The sequence below is a fragment of the Leptodactylus fuscus genome, chromosome 2 (assembly GCF_031893055.1).
Source record: "Leptodactylus fuscus isolate aLepFus1 chromosome 2, aLepFus1.hap2, whole genome shotgun sequence".
Taxonomy (NCBI): Eukaryota; Metazoa; Chordata; class Amphibia; order Anura; family Leptodactylidae; genus Leptodactylus; species Leptodactylus fuscus.
Genome location: NC_134266.1, coordinates 182,271,806 through 182,289,640, shown reverse-complemented (window position 1 = coordinate 182,289,640; position 17,835 = coordinate 182,271,806). Strand labels below are relative to the sequence as shown.

At 39.3% G+C, this 17,835-nt stretch overlaps 1 protein-coding gene across 5 annotated transcripts in view; it reads left to right on the top strand.

Moving 5' to 3' along the window:
- The window catches only part of ARHGEF7 (Rho guanine nucleotide exchange factor 7), an 85,986-nt gene extending 70,101 nt beyond the window's left edge, over positions 1-15,885 (top strand). For 2 of the 5 annotated variants that reach the window (XM_075265281.1, XM_075265285.1), the window contains 3 exons: positions 11,714-11,813; positions 12,385-12,439; positions 15,023-15,884. In XM_075265281.1, the coding sequence (XP_075121382.1) occupies positions 11,714-11,813; positions 12,385-12,439; positions 15,023-15,145 (278 nt within the window). In that variant the 3' untranslated portion in view covers positions 15,146-15,884. Of the gene's footprint in view, positions 1-11,713; positions 11,814-12,384; positions 12,440-15,022 lie in introns of all 5 variants that reach the window. The other 3 variants (XM_075265284.1, XM_075265283.1, XM_075265280.1) reach the window with 2 other exon arrangements.
- The last annotated feature ends 1,950 nt before the right edge of the window (positions 15,886-17,835 follow it).

Genomic DNA, 17,835 nt, shown 5'->3' with positions numbered 1-17,835 from the left:
ATTAAACCAAAATTTGACCGGTGCAAAAGTATGGGCACCTCAACAGAAAAGTGACATTAATATTTAGTAGATCCTCCTTTTGCAAAGATAACAGCCTCTAGTCGCTTCCTGTAGCTTTTAATCAGTTCCTGGATCCTGGATAAAGGTATTTTGGACAAACAATTCGCGTTCAGTTCAGTTAGATGGTCGCCGAGCATGGACAGCCCGCTTCAAATCATCCCACAGATGTTCAATGATATTCAGGTCTGGGGACTGGGATGGCCATTCCAGAACATTGTAATTGTTCCTCTGCATGAATGCCTGAGGATTTGGAGCGGTGTTTTGGATCATTGTCTTGCTGAAATATCCATCCCCGGCGTAACTTCAACTTCGTCACTGATTCTTGAACATTATTCTCAAGAATCTGCTGATACTGAGTGGAATCCATGCGACTCTCAACTTTAACAAGATTCCCGATGCCGGCATTGGCCACACAGCCCCAAAGCATGATGGAACCTCCACCAAATTTTACAGTGGGTAGCATGTGTTTTTCTTGGAATGCTGTTTCTTTTTGGACGCCATGCATAACGCCTTTTTTTTATAACCAAACAACTCAATTTTTGTTTCCAAAATGAAGCTGCCTTGTCCAAATGTGCTTTTTCATACCTCAGGCAACTCTATTTGTGGCGTACGTGCAGAAACGGCTTCTTTCTCATCACTCTCCCATACAGCTTCTATTTGTGCAAAGTGCGCTGTATAGTTGACCGATGCACAGTGACACCATCTGCAGCAAGATGATGCTGCAGCTCTTTGGAGGTGGTCTGTGGATTGTCCTTGACTGTTCTCACCATTCTTCTTCTCTGCCTTTCTGATATTTTTCTTGGCCTGCCACTTCTGGGCTTAACAAGAACTGTCCCTGTGGTCTTCCATTTCCTTACTATGTTCCTCACAGTGGAAACTGACAGGTTAAATCTCTGAGACAACGTTTTGTATCCTTCCCCTGAACAACTATGTTGAACAATCTTTGTTTTCAGATCATTTGAGAGTTGTTTTGAGTAGCCCATGATGCCACTCTTCAGAGGAGATTCAAATAGGAGATCAACTTGCAATTGGCCACCTTAAATACCTTTTCTTATGATTGGATACATCTGGCTATGAAGTTCAAAGCTCACTGAGGTTACAAAACCAATTTTGTGCTTCAGTAAGTCAGTAAAAAGTAGGGGAATTCAAATCAATAAAATGATAAGGGTGCCTATACTTTTGCACCGGTCAAATTTTGGTTTAATGCATATTGCACATTTTCTGTTAGTACAATAAACCTCATTTCAATCCTGAAATATTACTGTGTCCATCAGTTATTAGATATATCAAACTGAAATGGCTGTTGCAAACACCAAAATATTTAGAACAAAAAATGATTAAGATTAATAGGGGTGCCCAAACTTTTTCATAGGACTGTGTATATATATATATATATATATATATATATATATATATATATATATATATATATATATATATATATATATATATATATCTCAATCAATCCTATTTGCTAGACTAAAAATAAACCCTAGACATGGCAAATACTGACAAGGAACAACTGTCATGAGATTCCACATATAAAACTATTAAGGCAGCCCCTCCGTAATGTAATGGAACAACTGATAACTTTTTGTCTAATATAGAATGCTTGCAGTTACTGCTGAGCACCTCGCCTGCTGTTTTCTCTTTACGTACAGTGTAGCTTTTTATCTTGCTCGCTATGCAAGTAAAGCCATTGCGCTTAGAAACTCCTTCTGCAAATTAATCGGCTATAGAGATTTTATGTAGCACCTTGAGGTTATGGCCAAAATGATCCAGTAGTTTACAAAGAGATTGATCAAAAAGTTATTGGTAAATATTACGTCTCACTCCCTTCTCCCTCTCTCCTGGCAATTTATTGGATGACTATTGCAGAGTTCTTTTCTAGATCTGATTCTGCTAATCAATTATTCACTATTAAAACCTATTCTACCATAGTAAGTCATTTTCCCTTTGGCAATCTAAGACTAACATTACACATGCAGTATTTGTAACTGCTTTGATGCAGGTTGTTGAGCCAATGCTAGATGTTTATTCTAACAGTGGGAAAGCATTTAATACGATTTTCTGCTGGACCCACTTCTGAGATTGGCTCCAAAATGTCACCTTAAAGGGAATGTCCAGATGTCCACTAAATAGAAATATAATAATCTATTTTATTGCTTTTTCATTTGATGTTTCCTCTTGGGGGCCATCACTTGTTAAAAGAACTGTTAATACTTGTCTTACAGCAAAGAGAACTTCCCATTTTTGGCTTATAGATTAGATATGCACGTAGTGGAGATGATTCTCTCCATTTATACTTGTAGAATATGAAGCCCAATTTATGTTTTGGATACTGAATCAGAAGGCTTTTCTGTTGTCTATTGATAGGCCAAATCTAGTATGTTACACTTTGTGTGCTTATTGTTTAAATGATCCACTCTTTCTTTGTAGGCTTGCAAATATTGGCTGTAATAATCACATTTTAAGAACAACGTTTCATTGGATTGGTGTGGATATTTCCTCCACCTTTTATCCTTGACATTTTAATGACATTTTTCTCATTAGTGCCAACATGACAAGAGGCTGCCCATAATTTCTATATAGATTGAAAAAAGGGACAAGTTCTAAAAAGGAAGCAGTTGAGTGTGTGTATATATATATATATATATATATATATATATATATATATATATATATATATATATATATATATATAATTTTCCTTTTTTTTGACTCGCAAAGCACCAAAGATTAAGTATTCTTCTGAAAATGGTGTATCTGTCAAAAATTACATTGTCAATAGTATTTTACATTCAGTATAGTATATAAAATTGGGTGCTATCCAGATGTACCTCACCTTTCGGTCTTTTGAGCTCTGCCAATTCAAATGATAAATTTTATGTCTTCATTTTGTGATAGAGAACCTCCCATCATTTCAGACTCGTCTGTTGTTATCTATGCTTTTATGCCCCATGAAGCAACGATACTGGAGCATCTCTGCTTATTTTATGAGGAATAAAATCACTGCGTTAACTAATACATGTAAAGAAAGCCGACAGGCTGTCCTCCTCACCACAGACTTTTATGACTTCTGCTGAGGGTATGATAGAAATGCCTAACAAGACGTTGCCCTACTCCACGCCCCACACCTATGCTAAGAGGGATATTGTAACCTCCATTCAGCCACCACGTCTAGGAGGGACTAGAAGTGAGGTACCCACCTGAGAGAATCCCTTTAAAAACATGTCTGGGTCACACAAATCTCCAGTTCTTAATGCTAATAGAAAACACACTCTTGTCATAGTTACAAATCTAAAAACTTCAAAGAAAAATTAGTTACCCACAAGTAACTTTTCCCATTCTGTGTGTCGGTCGTTTGCCTGTTCTTTTTCTCGCTGCTTATGTCACTATATAGCAATTTTTGAATGTGGCTCTGGTGACATGCTTTTCTACCTTCCTTTATGAAGATCTGTGTCACCCATAATAGGCTTTTATAGTCCCTCTATGACAGCTTTGCATGAACTGTGCTAGTGATCTTCCACAGCTGAAGAGATCCCTGTCACACATTATTCACAGTTATAATACAGGACCTCACAGTTCAGCCTCCATGACAGTATACTTGTGGTCTCTCTGCTTCTGTAGGAAAATATAGAGGATAGGATAATGACTGTGTATACTCTCGACAGGCAGCACAGGTACTGGTTCTAGCTGCCCATGTGTTGCTGTGCCAAATAATTGTTGGGCTGATGGCAGACCACAGAAAGTATGGATCTTAAAATTATATTGCAGGCTACATTGTAAGAAGTACAGTATACATAATAGTAGTGCAGAATGTAAAGGACAATGAAGTTGAGGGTGCAGTGATGGAAATTTGTGTTTACACTTTTTAAGTTTTTATTCTATACAGATACCATTCCTTTTAGGTGTATTCTGAATCCTTTTTCATGATATACACTTTGACAAAAGCTGGCCATACACATTAACCACCCATCTAATATGATTGGGGTTCTTTGGATACTCTGCCAATGTTGAGGGAGATGAATATTGGACAGTTGGATTTCACTTGCCTGATCCTTTTGTCTTCTAGCAGCAGCTTTTCACCCCTCTCCCTGTTCAGAACCTATACATGTTCTGTCAAGCTCAGTGTGCATGTGTATGAGAAGATCTGTGAGATTGCCGTCTGCTGAATAAGCATTCGGCCAATTTAATGTTTGTGGCAATGTTAAATTCTGAATTAAAGATTTGCCTGGAATACAGAACTAATTGTTTCCTCTAGTTCTCCAAAGTCAAGGAAATTGCCATATAAATAGGCATCCTGTACTATCCACTGAAGGAGTATTCAAGATGACTCCTGAAGGAAGGTGGTTGAAGGTGAGACTCTGACTATCTTATTCTATTCAACCTTTTTAGAACAATGCACAGTCAGCCAAGATTTTGATCATCTGATTTCTAAGGTATCAAGACCACCATAAGTCATTTTCTAAGACCCAACTGTAGAAAGACACTGAATCACAGGGGACTGAAACCTCCACAGATTTCCCAATGAGGCACAATTGTAGCACAGATGTGAGAAGTCAAAAGGCGTGTGGTGTGTGTGTGATGGTTTTTTTTTTTTTGTTTTTTTTTTTTGGTTTTTTTTTTTTTTGACACCCCAGTTATAAAACTTTTTCTCTCCCCCCCCCCCCCCCCCCCAGTTCTGAAAGTAGCCATACACATTGCTTGACATAGCCATGGCACCATCCGTTGTGTACATCACTGGCTATATTTGGAGAACTAGAAATATGACCAATGGAAAACAGCTTTGTATTTATTCTCTCTTTTAAAAAAGATTTTATTTATTTTTTAGTACATGAAGAATCTATCTCTGGTTCTTAGTTTTATTTTTATCACTAAAAGCAGTCAATGCATTATGAAGTATTAACTGTTCTGAAGTATTAAGCATTTCCTTCTCTTTAGTAACGTCAAATAACAAATGTTACAAAAGTCAGTGTTTCTATTTTTGTGAGTCAAGTGAACACTTTGTTTATGCAATCCTGTAACATATATACATATATAAATATACATACAGTATATCCATGTACATAACTATATATGATGAACAAGGGCATTGGAGCAAGAGGTTAGTGAATGTCCTGATCCCTTTCCACCTCAATGACATGAACTGTCGCACTGTATTTCTCTGCATTATAGAGCACTCATCTCTATGTCCAGTGTTTCTGTATCTTCGGCAAAGCACACATTACCCAGTGTTCAGTGGTGTGAGTGATTTCCTGTGCATCTCATTTACAGAAGAGAAAAGCCATGTCTGGTGGGACATTGCCTTCTTAAGACTACAAACTAAAACGCAGATGTATTTCTGAATGTTGTATTGTACAGTATAAATATGCATTGTGGTTCAGTATGACATTGAAATATTTGCTTTCTCAAAAAAACTGAAAAAAGCAAAGTTGGAGCGAATGCATTTGTTATGTACAGTTGAAATAAATTTTGCCTTTGCTAGTTTGTGCCTTCAAAAGTGACTTTTTTTTTACGTGGTAGATGTGATGGACACTGTAAATGAACTTAAGGCATAAATACCTACGCTCATGATAGCCTTCTATTTTTTTTACAGCCAAGGTGGCTTACCTCAGTTTAATGCATAACTTCATTGAAGCTCAATTACTATAACTCATGGCTGTCGTTACAGGGCAGGAAAAACTGCAATAGTGTCCTCATTGTAATATATTGGTGTACAGGGGTTTATGAAACTGATGAGACAGGTCTCAAAGAGTAAGTAAACTTTTAATTATTTTTCATAAATCAATAGTGCAAGTTAAGAGACCAAACTGCAATATACTTAACTAAAGAAAATTGCCTTAAGGTTTTTTGGTCAGGAATTTGGTCAGAAAACTGACTCAAATTCCTCCTCCTAAAATCGCCTCACCATAAAACTATATGTGAACGCAGCCTAAGGGTGCATTCACACTACGGATACGCTGACTGATTCTGAACGTTAAAACACGTTCAAAATCAGCGGCGTATAAAGCACATCCCATTCATTTCTATGGGAGCCGGCATACGAGCGTTCCCCATTGAAATGAATGGTCTGCTTTTTTTCCTCTACGAGCGCTCCCGTTGAAGTGAATGGGAAGCGCTCACGTGTACGGCTCGGAATGAGCCGAGTGAGCCGTACACGCGAGCGCTTCCCATTCACTTCAATGGGAGCGTTCGTAGAGAAAAAAAGCAGACCGTTCATTTCAATGGTGAGCGCTCGTATGCCGGCTCCCATAGAAATGAATGGGAACTGCTGTATACGCGCTGATTCTGAACGTGTTTTAACGTTCAAAATCAGTCAGCATATCCGTAGTATGAATGCACCCTAAGGATTACTCCTGCCTTATCGGAATGATCTCTGTACACAAGCAGATAAGGTTACAATAAAATCTATAGATAAGAGAGGGAAGGAGGGAGACAGAGATGAGGCAGTCTACAGCATTAAATGAGTCCTTTCTGTAAGGAGAAAGATGGCTTGTAATTTCTGACCACTCTGGTATGTTGTGAAAGAAAACCATCTGTAGTGCAGATGTCTCTCTGCTTTGGGAGCTCTTCTCCTCCTTCTCCTCATAGGCTAATATTGTATAGATTTAATCACTGGAAAAAGGAGGCAAGTAAGTGAAGAAACAGTAGGGGTGAACCTGCCCTTTTCGCCGCCCGAGGCGGACGACAGAAAGCTGCCCTTCCCCCTCGGGAGGAGGGGGTGGAGCGGAGGGGGGCGTGGCAGAGCGAAGGGGCAGGGTGAAGCAAAGGGGGTGGGGCTTAGCGGCGTTCGCAGGCAGGGAGAGGACCTGCTCTCTGCCTGAGCGGGAGGGAAGGCCGCTGGAGCAGCGCTTCTCCAGCGGCCTCCCCAATCCACCGCTCGGTGCTAAGTCAGTCCAGGACAGCTTGTCCTGGACTGGCTTAGGTAAGCGAAAATGCCACCCTCCCTAGGGCCCTGGCATAGCACCGCCTGAAGCGGTCGCTTCAGGTCGCCTCATGGGAGGTGCGGCGCTGAGAAACAGGTAGTTTTCTTGAATGAAGTATATTACAAAGTTTATCCTTGCCTGCACTCAAAATAAGAAAAATAATAAAAGTTTAGTGACTTGTTAATATAACGTTTACAAGACAGATCTGTGTGGCTTCCACTAGTGATTTACAATGGATTACACAGGTTCCAGCTTCGTATGCTGATATGTCTCATCAATCCTCCTACATATATACCTGAGCTGTGCTACTGGACTCCAAAGTATATAGAACATACAGGCTGGCAGCTACTCACGCTAAGCTCACACTAGCATTAGGGTTTCCATCCTTCGGGTCAGCCTAAATGTTGCCCTATAGTCCTTGCAGGACTCATCTCGCTGCCAGTTTTAGGTGGATTCTGCGGCGGAGTCTCCTTTGGATGCCAGACACTCGAATGCTACTTTGTTTCCTAGTAATAGCTTTCCTAAAGGAAAACACATGATGTGCTAGGCCAAAGTGATTGTCATTCTTAATCTCAATTATATAAATCAGTGACTAAAAAACATGCAAACAATCTGCACTACTTATTAATAGTGGCATGGCCATGCCAGCCTACTGCAGCTCTTCTTAGTTTCCACATCCCTGTACAGTGTAGGGCACAGTTTGCATCTGACTCCATGTACGCTGCACTTCTGGCAGCTATTAGTGGGGTGCGGCGTTTCATACCTTCAATAATCTGATGATGAGGTATCTAATGAATGTCATCAATATCTCAGAAAACAGATTTCATTTTCTTACAATTTATTAATATATCATGTGTAAAAATGTACGCTTAGCAGTAGAGATGAGCGAGTAGTATTCGATCGAATACCTCCCCGCCATAGGTATTCGTGTGAGTGGCCGAACACCAAGCGGTTAAGCGCATCAAATATTCGATACGTTTAACCCCTTGGTGTTCGGCCGCTTACACGAATACCTATGGCGGGGAGGTATTCGACCAAATGCTACTCGCTCATCTCTACTTGGCAGTAGTCTTTTATCATTGGTTTCTTCTTTTTAGTATAATACAGACCATACAAAATGGGGAGTTAAAACCGCACATTGGCTTGTACATACGTAAAAAGAAATGTGATGTGTAAATGACAAAAAAAAGTCATTAGAAATCATCTAAACTTGGCCGAAGCAACACTCTCATCAGAGTCCTGCAAAAAGTATTCATTTTTATTTATTTTTTGTCACATAATGTACCATATTTTACAGACCAAAATAAGTTATCCTACATTTAGATAGAAAAAAAAAATGTTTAGTAAAATTTAATTTTCTGTTGGTCAAATGAAGTAAAGGGTTAGTGTCACAAACACATTGCTGTACTGCATGAACAGTACATATACAGCTCTGCTGTGCACACAATACTTCTGTACATATATGCTATACACACAGCACTGCTACACAAACTTGGACATCTAGACGCAGTATATTTACACATCTCTACATATACAGCTGTGCTGCATATGATCTCTGTACACACAGCTCTGCTATGTGTATGTATGTGTTATACACTGTCACCTGCACATAATAGATTTACACATTGCTCTAGATACATAGCACAGATGTGATCTTTACAGTATAGGGCTTTTTTTTTTTTTTACTAGCACAGTACCTTTCCTTCTCATACTGAAGTCCTGCTCATCCTCCTCTTATCATGACTGGTCGCCTTGTCACTAGTATCTGTCATGATATTGGTTGGGACTTGCAGCATAGAGAGGGTTGTCTTTCTCATTCTAGAAAGATGGCTTTCTTGTTCCTCCCCCTACCTGCCTGCATCCAGCTGTTTAGTGTGTGGCAGGAAGTATTGTAGCAGTGTTTTAGCTGATCACATCTCACACTCCCGGATGACCCTCACGCCACACTGCAGGCATTTTTTTTTTCTTTAGAAAGGGTTTTCTTTGTTAATGTGCATATTTTGAAATGTTTCAGTGAATTATTTTTGGGAAACTATGCTCTCCATTAGCAATCCATACCCCAGTAAAAGTCTGTAAATTTGGAAATCTCAAATTATTGTATAGTTGTGGTCTGTATATTCAATATGAAAGGGGTGGGAGTTTAGTTTTTTTTTTTTTTCCCCCTTGTGTAATTTTTTTAAACTAAGCATTCAAATGACTGTTCATATTTCATCTGATTCCTACAGCTTTAGGCTCTGTTTCCATGGAGTAACGCGCTGCTCATTTAGACACGTAAACATATGTCAGAGTGAGGAGCTTAAAAACAGATCCCATTGACTTCAATGGGTGCCGGCTTACACTTTGAAATCAATGGGTTATAAAGCCTCCCATTGATTTCAATGTGTAGCGTGCATAAGCTGGCACACATTGAAGTCAGTGGGATCTGTTTTGAAGCGCCTCACTCTGACACGTGTTTACGTGTCTAAATGAGCGGCGCGTTACTCCGTGGGAACGGAGCCTCAGACTATTTATTTTACTATTTACTATTTACTATTTGTTTTTTCCATGTTCCGGTTTCCTGAAACATACTAGATCATTTTATCTTCCACTTAACTGCAGCCAACTCATAATCCTTTTAGTTATTTCTTCCACAAGCCAGCAGACCTACCATTGACTGAATATGCTGCAACAAGTGCATATGGGTGGTTTAAAGAGGTTAATATCATTCACGACATCTTACTTTTCTACAACTTACTTAATATGGTCCTCAATTGTGAGTTAAAGCTTTTAGGTGTGGTGTGGTTTTTTTTTTTTTTTTGTTTTTTTTGTTTTTTTTTTAAAGCAATTTTAAGGAAAAGTCTAGAGATGAGCGAACAATGTTTGGAACAGCTGTTCCGAACAGCACGCTCACAGCATGCTCCCATAGAAATGAATGGAAGTGGCCAGCATGCGGGGGGTTAAGCGGCCGGCCGTCAGCAAAGTCTGCGTGCCAGGTGCTTCCATTCATTTCTATGGGAGCGTGCTGTTCGGATCGGCTGATCCGAACAGTGTTCGCTCATCTCTAAGGAAAACCTAACATTTGCTGCTTTTGCAGTGTTCAATTTATTTTTTTTATTTATTTATTTATTTATTTATTTTTTTTATTTTATTTTTTAAAGATTTTAAGATGTTCTAAATCTTTTAAGGTGTATTCTTTATTTTTAGTTTTTTTTTTTTTTATGAGGCTGGGCAAAAAAAGTGTGCTCTATGTCTCCGAGCACAATTTGGTCTTGCTACTTTAGTGTTTAATTCCGGCAAAAGTCTTCGCCACATGTGAACGCTGAGGCTAAATCGCGACCAAGGACACAGAAGGTCACAGGTAGTAACAACCTGATTCCTTTCCTTAGCCCACCGATTAGCTTCACCGGTCACGTCCAAAATGGAAGTAAAAATGAGACTAAGCTTTCTTTTATATAGACTTCTGGTTTGGCTTTTAAAATCTCATCAAAGACTGCCATAAAAATACTGTGTGCTTCCAGTCTAATGCTGAATACATACATTGAGGAAAAGCAGATATTGCTGCAATTGTTTGAGCCAAAACCAACAATAGCTTCAAATAGGAAATGTATAGAAAGCTCTTCTACTTTTCCTTTCTACTAAATTCACTCCTGACTTTGGCTCAGTAAACCGCAGCAAAATCTGCAACAAAAAAGGCACTTTTTCCGCAACTGTGTTTGTGGCTTCAGGCTAAAAGAGTAGCTGCTTGTCCACTTTGGAACGAAGTCTCATTGACTTAAAGGAAATGTGTGATGAAAAAAAAAAAAAACTATTGTGTGTCAGAAAAAAGTCGTTTTTATGTCAAACTTTTTTTTTTTAAAGAATTTCTAATTATGTATGTTGTAATTTTCCATATCATAATCTATATTTAGAAATATGCTAAAATAAGGTTTCAATGAAGCGGTTTTAGATCCACCATTCACAGTAGGTGATGGACACTCCTTCTCTGATCGCCCTTCCTGCACAATGACCTCTGCACAGATCACAAAGCATGTCTTGCAATTTCTCATTCAGAAGTCTGTCATCTCAAGACTGTTGCTTCCTATGATCCATGTTGATGCTGTAAAGCAGATCGCTAAAAGGCTCCATGATCATGAGTAGAAAATAGATGAAAGACTTCAGGGAATAAAGACGAATTAGAATAAACTATGTAGCAGGGTCTGGTTTGAATTAGTAAAAAAAATAATACCGGTGTAAAATTCCCTTTAAAAGGTTATGCTGCATATCCCTGCTTCACCATTGTGTCATCCCTCTATAATAGACTTCTTGTCAACAAATGTTCTAATATTTGTGTCAATGTAATCCGAGCCAGCTTGCCTCTTGTAATTTGTTTTAGTGTGTCCCTTTTCATATTGCCTGTTTTTAGGTAAGTTTTCACTGTAAACCTGTTTTAATGTTGTAATATCATGTACAGTCTGTAATATTTGAGCTCTGATGCTGCAGGTATTGTGTATATAGATTTTTTTTTTTTCGTAATCTTTTATGTACAGCCAACTACATTGAACAACTGTTTGCTCTTTTCCTCTGGCTATAAGGTAATTTTATAGATATCTTGCCTTTGTACTCCATCAGTTTTTAGGCTTTCTAGTTGTAGTTTGGAAGACCTTTGTACCTGTGGGCACTATTCAACCTTGTAACATACAATAGAAGTGTAGCACAAAGTATGAATGTTCTGAACTCTTGTTAACATTCTTCATCTTGCTATTCAGGTTCACGCAAAGAGTCTGCTCCTCAGGTTTTACTTCCAGAAGAGGAGAAAATTATTGTAGAAGAAACGAGAAGCAACGGTCAGACTGTCATAGAAGAAAAGTGAGTAGTTGATTCCATTGCTTTCAGCTGCATGTTGTTAGACAGTGTATCAAAGGGCCACTTCTACAGTTGCTAACAGATGATCATCTTTTGAGACTGCTCCCTCCTTCTTAAGAACAATTCACATTGATGGAAATGGTAAGGTTGGTGGCATTTTGTACTACAGAAATTTCTCTTGGTGGAATAGCCAGGGCTGTGGTGTCTGCCTGGGCCAATTTTCGGTGAAGTCAGGAAAACTTAACGACTCTGACATCAATGACAAAGAAAGACGATTATTTTAAATTACACAATTACTGATAATAATTGGATGCTTAGATTATAATTAATTAGATGTATAGTTTTACTTTCTTAGGAATTCACTTACTGACTTTTTAATAATTTAGAGGAACTTTACTGCTTCTAGCTCGCCGTGCCTGCCATTTATCAAGGAGTCAGGCTGTGTAATAGTTGAAGAGTTTGGTGGTATTTACTACTGACTCCACAGCCCTGGAAATCACTCAATTTTATTATATTGAGATTTTGCTTTGGATTGTGCACTTTCCAAAAACCTCTCTGATTTTTATCCTTTTAGGAGTCTTGTTGACACAGTTTATGCATTGAAAGATGAGGTCCAAGAGCTAAAGCAGGTCTGTGTATACTTTTATATTATAACTTTCTACACCACAATATACACTGACACCCATGAATTCTTGTTTTGTGTTACTGCATATACTCGATTATAAGCCGGGTTTTTCAGCACAGTTTTTGTGTTGAGAAAGTCCCCCCTCGGCTTATACTCGAGCCAAGCAAAAAAATAAATAAAAATAAATTATATATATCTCTATATGTCTCCATATGTCTCTATATGTCTCCATATGTCTCTATATGTCTCCATATGTCTCTATATATCTCCATATCTATCTATCTATCTATCCTATCTATCTACCGTATTTTTCGGACTATAAGACGCACTTTTTTTCCCCAAAATTTGGAGGGAAAAGAAGGGTGCGTCTTATAGTCTGAATGTAGCGCCTGGCACCCGCCGTAATAGAGAGGCGAATGCCGGCAAGGGATAGACGCCGGCACAGGTGCCGGGGCCTGAGACATCGCTGCGCTCCTCTGCCCTGCATGAAGCCAGCAGCGGCAGGGGCGATGCTATTCCGCTCCTCCGTCCCCCCGCCGCTGGCTTCATGCAGGGCAGAGGAGCGCAGCGATGTCTCAGGCCCCGGCGTCTATCCCGTGCCGGCATCCGCCTCTCTAGTACAGCGGATGCCGGGTCAGTATCGGTGGCCCCTTCTCCCCCGGGGCTGGTCCCCACCGGCCCCGTACCTGTAAAGTTGCAGGCCGGCTCCTGCGCGGCGATATCGCAGGAGCCGACCTGTTCGGGTGACAGCCGGGAGCCTAATGAGGCTCCCAGGCCTGTCACTGCTATATTAGTATTGCGGCTGGTCTCTATGACCAGCCGTAATACTAATAGACGGAATGTCCCATAGACGGCAATACAGTTGTATTGCCGTCTATGGGACTTGCAATCAAGTGACCGCAGGTTCAAGCCCCCGGGGGGGAATAAAATAGTAAAAAAAAAAAAAAAAAAAAGCTTTAAAAATATATAATAAAAATATGAAATAAATAAATAAAAGTTCTAAATCACCTCCTGTCCCTAGAATATATATATATAAAAGTAGAAAATCATATATCATAAACCACCGGGTTTTTTTTCAATACAAGGTGATCTAAGCAATAGATAGTCCCCAAAACGGTATAACTAAAAAGTACTTCTGGCCCCGCAAAAAAAAAACACTCTATGCGTCCCCGTACAGCTGCAGGGTCACCTGTCAATGTGGCCTTGCAGCTGTTGCAAAACTACAACTCCCATATATTAAATATTTTACCATTTTTTGCTTCAAAATTTTTTTTCCCTATTTTCCTCCTCTAAAACCTAGGTGCGTCTTATAGTCCGAAAAATACGGTATATTATATTATGTGGGTTTTTTTTTCTTTTTGTGGTGGGGTGTCTATATCCAGCCATTATATTAATGTATAGAATCTCCCATAAAATACTTAAAAAAAAATCCATAAAACACATTAGGTATTCCTGTGTCTTAAAGTGCCCAGTCTACTGAATATAGGGTATCTGTGCTCCTGTTCCGTCAGGAAGGGGTTAATAGGAGCACTGCAGATCCCCTATATTCAGCCAGGCTGAATTCCACGTGCAGAGAAAAAAAACCCAGTCCTCAAGCTCAGGGAAAGGGCAGACAGACAACCAAAACACCCTCTCCCCTTCCCCAGCACCCAGCAACTACTGCAGCCAAAACCTCCGACCGTTATAGTTTTTGAAAATTTCCAGTAGCTGCTGCATTTCCCCCTCAGCTTATACTCGAGTCAATAAGTTTTCCCAGTTTTTTTTTGTGGTAAAATTAGGGACCTTGGCTTCCATTCGGGTCGACTTATACTCGAGTATATACGGTACTTCATTTTTATTGTGTTTTTGTATTATTGCTTTATTTTTATTTTTTTGAAGATTGCTTCCCCTTAAGTTGATGTGCGTTTAGCAATTATTTATACAAGAAACCAATGACCGTTTTTTTTTTTTTGTCTTTTTGTTCATAGCCTTTAGCTATGTTGTAAACAGAGTTGGGCCCTGGGATCTATTGTTGCTTCTGCAGATGGCTACACTGTTTTGGTTGGCTACCACTGCTAGGAAGACTCATTGATTGATTTAAAAAGCTAGTTGACTGACCTGTCCATATAGAGCTAGTTCACACGGGGCATGGAATGGCGGATTTTTGTCTTGATTCTGACGCGGGAAGCCGCATCAGAATAGGGTCAAAATGCGCCAGCCATGACTTTCACGGCTTCCAACAGTCGTGGCTTCCTGCTCCGGAGTAGGCCCAAATGAATGGGCCTAGTCCGGAGGGTGCTGCCGCGAGGTGGACACTGGTACTTAATCAGTGGCAGAATCCGCCTGAAGAAAGGGCAACTCGCTTCTACATAGACCTCTATTGTGAGGGGGCAGATTATGATGTAGATTCAGCACTAAATCCGCCCCCTCTTGCCCCGTCTGAACGAGCTCTTAAAGTCACTATCAAAATCCTTTATTTTTAGCCACAAACAGTAGCTGATAGACACTGATCAGCAGTGAGCACATGTGAGAGAAATCTACTACTTTTTCTATGTTAAAAGTCCCATCTTTGTTTCTTTATTATTCATATCTACACTGTCATCAACAGGATAGCAAAAAGATGAAGAGATCTTTAGAAGAAGAACAAAGAGCACGTAAAGAACTTGAGAAGCTCATCCGGAAAGTTCTCAAGAACATGAATGATCCTTCTTGGGATGAAACCAATTTATAATGGTGCATCCAATGTCTTCCTTACTCCACGCCAGGGATCAAACACTTGGACCTTGTGTTTTTCTGTGTGTTCTTGTAAAAACAAGCACTGCTAAATGAGATTTAACTGGATTGTAATATGACTCTGTTATAATGTACTGAATCCATATATTGCTTCCTGCCTGCAGACACATCTATCAGCGGTCGCAAATGTGAAGTTTAGAAATCTGAACAAAACCAGTTGGATACCCTTCTAACTTCACGTGTTCTTTACCTCATTTTGCAGATGGAGCAGTTGCTAAGAATCTGATTACTGTGTTTTTAACCAGGATTTTTCAGCTGGTATATAGATATGCATACTTCTCTTATGTATATAGTGTTTTGAATGCATATGTAAAAGGCACTAAAACTTTTGTTTTTGATCTATTTACTGGTCTCTTGTACATATTTTAAAACCATCTACCTACACATTGACAGGAGAGAAAAATATACTGGCTGTGTACCACTTACATGCTTCAGAGGGTAGGCCATGTTTTACAGTAATTTAATTGCATTATTTATGGTCATGTAAACCAACTAAAGCGTTTTAAACCAAGCAAGGGAAACCTTCTCAATGTTAAACTGCTCACTAACAACTTGCCACCTGTGTTTATACAGATATATAAATATATTTATTATGTTGTTTTCTCTTCTAACATGACATTAGGGGGGAGGGGGGCATCTGAAGATGTATATATATCTACGTGCATTTTTTTTCTTTCAATTTTTACTGTTAAACTTTCTATATATACATATAAAAATCTTTCTTTACTGATGAATTTATTGAAAAACATATGCATTTTCCCTTTTTTTTCACTGCAGCCAATTAAATATTGGATTTGAATTGACTCAGGTTGACATGAATTCCAGTTTGCCCTTGTCAAGGTGGTCCTCAAGTCAGACCAATAGGTATATTGGATGGATTCCAAATTACGTCACACTCCGGAGCGTCAGTGATGCAATGACACAGAAACAAGTTGAATCTGGGCTAAAGCATACTTTATTGAACAAATCATCTCTCCTTATACCCAAAGAAGTGGGTGTACATACAGGGTGTATTATAGAGTAATCATTAACTTGGTAGGCGTATATGGGTGTGTCATTGAGTAATCATTACCCGTTAGGATTCAGCAATTTCTATACATGAGTATTACAAGAATATCCCACCCCTAATCATGAATATTCTAACTGTTCTGACATCTGATGATGAGGGTAACTCAGTGCGCATTACGTAGTGTATGTTTTAGTCACCTTACCGCGTGGCATAACAAAGTCTATTTTAATAACCATCTTATCACTTTATTCCAGCCACTTTATTACTCTGTTTATTATGGGGTGCGGCATTATGTCTGCAAATATTCTGATTAATATGGAATATGTGTCAAGCTGACCTGGAGATGCATGTTACAATCTTAAGTTATTGACAGAATGTATACACATATAGGGAATATATATGAACGTATTGATTTCCCTATCAATCCCTCCTTTTGAGAACAGATATGAGACCTCCCTCATCCACAAGTACTTCAATAGCAAGAAGCTATTGTCGGGCCTTCCCGAATTCCCTGAAGGTATGGGAAGGATCATATCTTATTCTCACTTATAGCATTTCACATTTAATCATCATTGCAGGGCTTTGATTCCTAACACATAGTTGTATCAGTCAATCTATGACAAAGTCCTTGATTGCAGGAAATTCAGAAGTATCCACAGGTAACAAGTATTGCCGCTACAACTGCCACCGAGACAAAAAGTCTTGACATTAGACCACTCCATTTTCCCAAACCAGGTTTGCAGCCAATCAGTGAAGGGGTTGTTGATGCCTGAGTTTTCAGCCATCTCTTCAGACAGGGATGTAAGACCCTCTAGCGCTCTAGTGACACTTCCATCAGGGGCTGTATTATTCGGGATAAAAGTACAACCATTAATGCCAATAATTTTGCAAACCCCTCCTTTTTCTACTAATAACTTCTCTTAAACTACTCTATTCCTCCCTGTTACCAAAGAAATTAGACCAAATTGTTCAGCTATTTCCTCTATAAATCTAGGCTGATTGTAGAAAATATCATTTATAAGCCGTATGGTCATCACAGTGTCATTTTGGGTTATCAGCCCGTCGGTCGTCTCCCCTTTTTGGAGCGAGGTTACTAGAATCATCAGAAACAGGATCATTCTTTTGCTACAGGGCTTATAGTGGCTTGTGTGCATCCAAGTGGCCTTCCCCTCAAGTGGCGGTAGTAAGGAGGACTTGGAAAGGACCATCAAACCTGGAATAGAATCATAAGCTTGTTTATGCACAAGTGAGAGTCTCTTTTGGAGGCTCTGGACATAACTGAAGAAATTGTCACAGTGTATAGGCCTAGACTAGTGTCTGTGGGAAATACAAGCCTAGCCTTGATGCTGACCTGAATAAAACCTTTAAAAGGAGACTATTTATTTATTTTTCCTTTTCCCATTGGCGTGTACCCTATAGGAAATAAACCCAATGGCAAGCACTCTGTGCAGGATTTCCCTAATTTCTCACTTGCTTTCTGACTTTTTAAGCTTTAGGGTATCATTCAGTCTCTCCACTTTTTCCCTAGTTTGTGGATGAAAAGATGTATGAAATGCTTGTGTGACTCCCAACATTTGCATAACATTTTGCATTACCTCTCCTGTAAAACGGATACCTCT